Source organism: Juglans regia, chromosome 9 (assembly GCF_001411555.2).
Source record: "Juglans regia cultivar Chandler chromosome 9, Walnut 2.0, whole genome shotgun sequence".
NCBI lineage: Eukaryota > Viridiplantae > Streptophyta > Magnoliopsida > Fagales > Juglandaceae > Juglans > Juglans regia.
The window spans coordinates 7,117,839-7,126,577 of NC_049909.1; the positions used below are offsets into that span (position 1 = coordinate 7,117,839).

Consider the following 8,739-nt stretch of genomic DNA (forward strand, 5'->3'; position numbering starts at 1 on the left):
TTTGCAGCAGCCATCTATTGTCACAAATACTATCAAGTTTGCCGTAAATTTTGTTCTATTCGAAGTCATATGAACTTATTGTGGCCACAATAGTTCGGCGCTTAAAATTAGCAATAGGAATTCAAGCATCATGCATTGACATGGCACGTGGTCTACTCAAAAGTCGACGTTGGCCGTCAACATTCTCCTCACGTAGTTCTACGTAGCTTCACTTCTCCTTGACTTAATCATACTTAAGTCCGAATCCATACATATATAAATCCAATATGGTCGTATGTATTGTTTGGAATTGCAACCAATCCACGCACATCAAGAAAAATGGATTTTTGCGGCGTCATTTTTCATCGCAAAGAGTGGCTAAAATCGCCGCAACAAGTCCTTTCCAACGATTACTGCTTCGTTGCACATTTGTTGCCATTGTTTATTCACTTTTTCTCTAACGAAATGAACTCCTGAAATCGTCATAAAAACTATAATTTTCAGCCATTTTTTTTAGCTGTAAAAAGTGGTTAAAATCACCGCAATTGTCCTATCAAATTCCATTAAAAATAGATGCAAATACTATTTTGTAGCGGCCATCTAATGTTCATAAAAAATTTTGTTCTGCTTGAAGTCATTTGAACTTATTGCGGCCGTAGGAATTTGCCACTTAAAATTAGCGATTGGAATTGAAGCATCATGAATCGACATAGTACGCGGTCTACTCAAAAGTCGACGTTGGTCAGCTTTCTCCTCTCGCATTCATCAACATTAATAATGCATGCAAAAAGAAATAAATCTAAAATGCGTAAGGCCAATTAATTTACACACCAAGGTTCTATGTAGCTTCGCTTCTCCTTGACTTAATCATACTTGACTTAGTAAAAACCCATAAAGTCTAAATCCATACAAATATAAATCCAATATGGTCAGACGTATTGTTTGGAGTAGCCAACAATCCATGCACATGAAGAAAAATGGATTTTTGCAGCATCACTTTTCGTCGTAAAAACTGGGTAAAATTCCAGCAACAAGTCCTTCCCAATGATTATTGCTTCACTGCACGTTACTTGCCATTGTTTATTCACTTTCTCTCTAACGCAACGAATGTATGAATTCGTCATAATAGTGGTTAAAATCTCTGCAAGTGTCCTCTCAATTCCGCTAAAAATCGTTGCAAATACTATTTTGCAGCGGCCATCTTTTGTCACAATGTCAAGTCGGAATGATCAACACAATGAATTTCAAATCACTACCTATGAAATCTGAACAAAAGAATGATCAACATAATGAAAAACATGCATGTATTATCACAACCAAAAGATAACATGTAAGCATATATACTGAAAAGTAGAATCGACATAAAAAAACAGAAATTTTAAGAAAGAATTTTTAAAAAATTATAAAGAAAAGTTATGTAATTACAAAACAGAACAATATAATAAATAGATATAAAATCAGAAAATTAAATAGATAAATACTAAACATTACAAGCATGAAAAAATAAAAATTACAAATAAGAATAATAACTAAAATTAATGGGCAGAACATTTAATTAATATATATAAAAATAAAACACATATTGAAATAAACAAATAAAACATACAAAGGCAATAAATAGAATGAAGAGCACATAAAGATTCTTCGTGGATGCCCAAAGTAGTGGTAGCTGAATCGAATAGCTTGGCAGACACATTTATGAAATATAATAGAATAACATAATAAATAAGTACAAAATTAAATATTGAACTTATAAACATTAAAATATCTATATTTCAATTAACACTCTATAATTTCATAAGGAAAAATAAAATATAAAGCATACCCGCAAGCAAATGACAATTGGAAAAGTTGAGAGAAGAAGTCCGACAAAAAGTTAATAAAAACGATTAACCTGACAAAAAGTAACAGAAAAGAGTTAAAATTAGTATTGTTAATCAAAAATTGCATAAACAATTATAAAAAATAGAACAAAGAATATGCCAGGAAATAAATAGAACAGAAATAAATACACCAAAGAAAATTTTAATAGAATAAAATGTTTACTCTATTTTACTAAAATCAATTTCATTCATTTTATTCTTTTTTTCAAACAAAAGAAAGTCGGTCATAATTTGTTTTTTGTTTCAATATATTTTTTTTGTTGTGTAAATAACACAATAGAATTTTCAAACCATCAAAACTTTTTTTTTTCCTCATCCTTTGACAACATTTTTTTTATTAAAATGAAAAAGATCATATAATTTAAAATATTGATTGGATTCTCTAAAGGAAAAAAGAATAGGCATTCTTATTAAAAAAAAAAAAACAGTTCTTCTAGGTGCAAGCGATGCTGCCTACCAATTGCATACCAACGGCCTACGTGGAGAACTTTGTCAAAGAAAAAAAAATATAAAAAGAAAGAAAATGCAGAGAATAGAAAGAATGGAGGAAAAAAGGGCAGCCCGCGTTCAGATCCCCCAAATCTATTGATCCCAACGCATTATCTCTCCCAAATTTCTTCCTCAACGCAGGCATCTCCCCCAAATATCCTCTGCACGCGATGACGACGAGATGGCGAGGGTCTCCTCTGTGCGCGACCACGACGGTCTCCTCTGCACACGACGACGACGGGATGTCGAGGGTCTCCACTGCGCGAGACCACGACAATCTCCTCTGCGCACGACGACGACTGGATGGCAAGGGTCTCCTCTGCTCGCAACGACGACGGGATGGCTATGGTCTCCTCTGCGCACGACGACGACGGGATGGAGAGGGTCTCCTCTGCGCGCGACCGCGACGGTCTCCTCTGCGCATGACGACGACGGGATGGCGAGGGTATCCTCTGCGTGCAACGGCGACAGTCTCCTTTGTGTCGAAGGTTTCAGTACTCCATCCCCTGTAAAAAAAAGGTATGTGAATATTTTGATTTCATCTCTGTGCTCACGCAAAAGGGCATTCTTTTTTAAATCGGATGCTGCCATCTCTGCATCTGAAATAATCTATTCTTGCCAAACTGGTTTGGTTCATACATTTTGTTGATGGTTGCTCCAATGAAGCACCCCCATCCCGTGAGTGGATAATCCTTCAATGCATCTCTGAAACCTTCAACTTAAAAAATTCGTTGGCAAAAAGATTTTCTTGGCAGTGCCAGATATACAGGTGCAACAAATAACTATTGTGGTTTCAATTTAGTTAGTATTTTCTTCAATGCTCAACATATATTCATTTTGGCAAATCCGTCATAAAATTTGTCTATGGTCCAGCAACACATTAAAAAAAATGAATGGTCCAGCTTGCTTATGTGATGGTAAATGGGCTTGGTTGTTAGTAATGTTGATGGCTTTTTAAATTCTAGGAATCTCCAGCTAAATGCTCTGAAACATGTTGTCAACTCAATGGAAATTTTTTCATGTAAAGTTATGTTGTTGTGGGATTTAATATTTTATTTCTACTCTTTCTTTTTCTTTTTTAATAAATTCTAGTACTTTTAGGGTTTTATAAGATAAAGATTATTTTTCTACAAATTTTAATTTTCCAAATGTGATTGGGGATGACAGATTAGGATGAAGGAGAGCATTTCTCAATTGTATATTTCGTAGTCTTGCATTTAAAATTTGTCCCTCTTCATCCATTTATTTTGTCTTTTCTACTAATCATTCCATGGACACTGAGTTGGAGCTTAGTATGTAGATAATGACTTAAATTTTCTAATCTGTCTTGGCATATTTCAGTCAGCTGCATGATTATTTAGCTTGTGCCTCTTCCTTCTAGTTATCTGCAATTTGCCTCAGCTGCAATATGCCTTGGTTGACACGTGCAAGAATTTATTTGGGACTCAAGAGAGTGTTTCCGTTCAGGTTACATAACTCTTAATTAGTGCTTTTAAATTATATTGTGTTTTGTTCTTTTTATTCATAGGATTACTTTTAAATCAACTATAATGCTTAAGAAGTGAGCAGATTTTTTTGTAAGATTTCTCAACTATATATATAATATGCCCTTTTTTTATCTGTTGTTAGCAGCCCCAAAACACTACCGAAGTGTTAGACTTTAGTGGAATCCAGATTGGCACGGCAGAGATGGAGACACAAGAAAGTGTAATGGTTTTTGTTCCACTTCGTCACTCTCTCTATTTGACTTTGTTACATGTGGATGAGTTTTTAACTATTATATTATGTTCATAGATGCAACTTGGGGTGGTGGATGAAACCCAGCCGGATAGCTTGTCTGGGACACAACTGTGGCTATAAGTCAATGTACTTGGAGAAGTTGGTTGTATAGATGTTTTATTTTAGAATGGATGGGAAGTTGTTAAAAACATGTTGATATATTGTCAGATGTAAATATATTCTTTTTGGGACTATTGATGTTAAATACATGGATGGGAAGTTGTTAAAAACATGTTGATATTTTTAGCTCTTTTTTATATTCTTTTACTTGGAAGATGTTGCAAGGGAAGTTTGTGAAATTAGGGACTTGAATGAAGTTCAGAGTTTATGATACTGAGTGCAGGAATTTTAAAAACATTTAAGGATGGTCTCATTTTGCCATGCAATTTGCCATGATCATTCTATAAACAGATTTTAGTACTTTGCAAATCATATTATTTCCAATTCGATGATCAACTGATTTATTGCTAGTAAATGACTGACCTGTGGGCCTAATGAACAACAATGTTTTTTCCAGAATTTTACAATGGATGCAAGTGATCTTGTCTTTGTTTAAGGAAAACCATAGTTGCTTATAAGTTATTATTATAAGCAACTATAGTTTTCACATGCTACCCTCAGCTTGATACATGCATTGATATTAGAGTACACATCAATACCGTATTGCTCTTTAAATTTTGAAGCAAAATAAGTAAACAAAACTTCTTCAAAGTCTGGCCCTCCCAAACTTATGTCAAAAGTATGTGATAATATCCTTACATGTCCAGCCTCAAATAATGCAATAGAGACCTGGGTGTCACAATGACCAATGTCAACAAATGCAACGTAAGTTGGTCCAGAGCTGGGGAAATCTGTTTTATAAATTCCAAAACTAAGTGCAGCAGCAGTACAGTCATGCATCAATCTCAAAGGCTTTAACCCAGCAATTGTCGGAGCATTCAAATATTCACATCTTTGCAAGTCCGTAAAGTATGATGGGATCCCGATTACACAATCTGAAATGGGCATTTCCAAACGTTTCTCTATTATCTCTTTCAAATGAGCAAAGAGCATTGCCATAATCTGCTCTGGCGTACAGGTATGGCTCTCACCCCGGTTTGTCAAGTGAATCAAAATGCCCCCATCCAGACCTTTAGAAGTTTCGAAAGGCAGCTCTTTTAGCTCGTTCTGCACAACCACATATGAGAATTTCCCACCAATTAGTCTTTTGACCTGAGATATTGTGGATTTTAGGTTCATCAATGCAGAAGCAGCACCAGCAGATCCCATAAACTGTTGCTTCTCCACAAAACATATCACAGCCGGGGTTTCACGTTTCGATTCATCATTCAACAAAACATCAATACCCCTTTGCTTCACCACGGCAATAACACAGTCCTCATTTCCAATATCAAATCCCACCACACTCATTTCAACTGATTTGGTTTCAGCGCATACCAAAAAAAGAAGTAACTTGATTAAGTCCGAATTCTCACTTTCCCCAACCAACTCAAGACTTTATACCTTGGATGTTTTCCACAAACCTTAAGTTTCCCTACAACAATATTCAAAATTTAAACAAGAAAACATAATGGTGAGAATCCCCAAGCCCGTAAACCAATATCCAAAGAAATGTAAACTCACTCTACTCGAACAAAGGATATTTTCAGTGCAAATTAAAAATTAAAGGGTGTTAAAAATTATTATAGTCATTCAATCTGAAGCCAATCAATTAGCATACATCTAGTGACCTCCCAACTATTAAAGCCAAAACAAAAAGACACAAACTAAAAAATTTCTTCCCATTTTCATAGCAACCAAAAACAGGGCAAAGTTCTATCTCACAAGCTAATCCGTAAAAATCCAATTCGAGAAGCAGCAAAGAACTTTGCCTAGTTAAGAAGGACATATTACCTGATTCAGAGACTATTTTTTGACAAAACATTCCACGAATTACCTAAATTCAAAACCTAACTTTTGAAAACTCTTAAATCAGAGAGAGAGAGAGAGAGAGAGAGAGAGAGACCAATGGATGCAGCTGTGTTCGCAGGGAAGAGCCGCAACGAAGGCATGCGGAGAAGATTAGGGCTTGGACCAAAAAATGGGGGTTAAACGAAAAATGGAAGCTTTTAGGTGGAAGAGAGAAGAAAATTGATACCTGAAGAGAAGCCACGCGGAGCAGAGGAGGGACGCGAAGAAGAGAGAAGGCACGCACGCGGAGGGGAAAAAACCAGAGAAGAGAGAGGGCACGAAGAGGAAGAGGAAGAGAGATGGCACGAAGACTGTGCCCTTCGTTCAAAACTGTGCGTTTTGTCAAAAAATTTTATTTATCTTCAGATCCCGCCCAAACTTCAGCTCCTTCACATAAAATCAAAAACGGTTCGTTTCATTAAATTGATCCATGTCAGCACATGGGTGCACTTCGGTACGCAATTTCGCTTGACTTTAGAGTTTTCAAAAAAAAAAACACACACATCTAGAATAATTTTCTTATTTTTTTAAAGAAAAAGACATGTCATGAAAAAATTTAATGAAATAAAATCTTTATTTTATTTTATTAAAATATTTTTCATTCATTCTATTTTTTTTTTCTTCTTCTAAAGTAAGAGAAACCTGGATATATTTGACTTTTTGTTCAATATGTTTTATTGTTGTGTGGATAATACAATAAAATTTTTAAACAATAAAAAAAAAATTTATGATCATTTGCCAGCTTGTATTATACTAAAATAAATATGTAAATTTTTCTAAATAAATTGTGGTAATTTTAATTCCATGACCAGATCTATTTATTTTCATTTTTAATTTTGAAATCTCCCAAAACTTTTTTCATATCATTTTTTCATTTTCATATTAATAAAAAGGTAATTACAGTTTAAAATATTATTACATTGACATCCAAGAAAAATAAATACTTACTGTAATAACAAATCCAAAACACTGAGAACATTCATTCTTTGTCTAAGAAAAAGAAATAAACCTAAAAATCTTGAAAAAAATAATTATGATTTGTTTCCATCATAATTTATAAAAGATCTCGACTTATATGCTTTATTTTAAAACAAAAGGAAGAATGTTCTCGATGTTTATAAATTTATTACCACAATAAATATTTTATCTTCTAAGAATAATATAATAATATTTTTAAACTATCAAAACCCTTAAAGTTTTATGAAAAAGAAACTTATCATAAATTGTTAATTGTTATTCTTAAAAAAATAGCAAATTTTTCTAAATAAATTGCCGTAATTTTACTTATATAGTCAGTTATATTTATTTACATTTTTAATTTGACATTTTGTAATTTTTTAATAAAAAGGTAGTTACTGTTTAAGAGATTATTACATTCATATCCAACAAAAATAAATACTTAAACTAACTACAAATCTAAAATGCTGAAAACATTCCTCCGTTATTTAGAAAATAAAAAATAAATCAAAAAATCTTGAATAAAATAATTATGATTTTTTTTCATCGTAATTTATAAAATGTTTTTAATTTATATGCTTTAATTTTAAAAAATGGAAGAATGTCCTCGATGTTTATAAATCTGCCATTTTATTTTCTTAGAAATAATGTAATAATATTTCTAAACTATAAGACCTTTAACTTTTTATGAAAGGAAAATGTGTTTAGGAAAATATAAACAGAATCTAAAAGTTGACAAGAACTTGAGCACCAACAACTTGTGTTGTATTAATCAAAACAAAAATTAATCTTATTACCTATGTTGTATTAATTATAACGGAAATTAATCTTATTTTCAAAGTCGTGTAAGTTCATTCATGCATATTTAATTTTTGCCACAAACAAAATAGCAAATTGTGCAACACAACCAATAATCATGCACTTTAAAGCAGAAAAAATTTTGAATGTATATTAAACTTTCAATATCATATAAATTCCAAATAAAAAATTGCATATTAATACTAAACCAAAAAAAATAAATCAAATATTTACATATCTGAAATTTTCCAAAAAAAAAAAAAAAAATTGCATAACATAAAATAAGACCTCACAAAATGATTCTTAAGAACGAATGAACGATTACAGGGAGGACAAAAAGATGTTAATAAATAAAAAGATCAAAAAAAAAAAAAAAAGCCTTAAAACTAAACAGCCCAAAATTCTAATTCTTTCATATTTTACATAACAATACAAAATTTTGATACTTTCATGTTCACATAACAGCATCTGATAGTTAATAAATAAAAAATTAAAAGAAAACAAAGAACATAAATGAAGAGGATTTTCGTCAAATGATGGAATAAGAACAACTTCTTCTTTCATTTGAAGATTATCACTGCAGACAATTACATTAAAAAACTTCATCATCTCATGAAAACTCTTATCATCTAAATTCATTTTCTTTTATAACAAACAGAATAACAAATTTTATCTTTTATTCGATTGCAAAAATATATCACACAACAACTATAACATACAAACCAAAGCATACACTACACACCATCCAACTCATCAAACTGTTAATCCCCAATAGAAAGAACATAAATAAAGAAGATTTTCATCAGATGATGAAATAACACCTTAACAATTTCCTCTTTCATTTGAAGATCATTATTACAGACAATTATGGTAAAAAATTTCATCATTTTTTATAAAACACTCA

General features: G+C 32.2%; 1 protein-coding gene across 1 annotated transcript; it reads right to left on the reverse strand.

The window, feature by feature from the left end:
- Nucleotides 1-2,461: 2,461 nt before the first annotated feature.
- On the reverse strand, nt 2,462-5,540 carry LOC118349408 (heat shock 70 kDa protein 16-like). Its single transcript, XM_035693817.1, has 2 exons — nt 4,890-5,540; nt 2,462-2,803 (listed from the first exon to the last, which is right to left on the reverse strand). Exons 1-2 carry the CDS (start codon nt 5,538-5,540, stop codon nt 2,462-2,464), a joined length of 993 nt encoding a protein of 330 aa, XP_035549710.1.
- Between the last annotated feature and the right edge of the window lie 3,199 nt (nt 5,541-8,739).

What these genes read in the sequence shown, in the direction of transcription:
- LOC118349408 (XM_035693817.1), bottom strand. Translation starts at nt 5,540, where the DNA reads ATGAGTGTGGTGGGATTTGATATTGGAAATGAGGACTGTGTTATTGCC. An exon ending in CATTATTTGAGGCTGGACAT is followed by an intron (nt 2,804 to 4,889) that starts GTAAGGATATTA and finishes CGTTGCACGCAG; the next exon opens with AGGATACCCTCGCCATCCCG.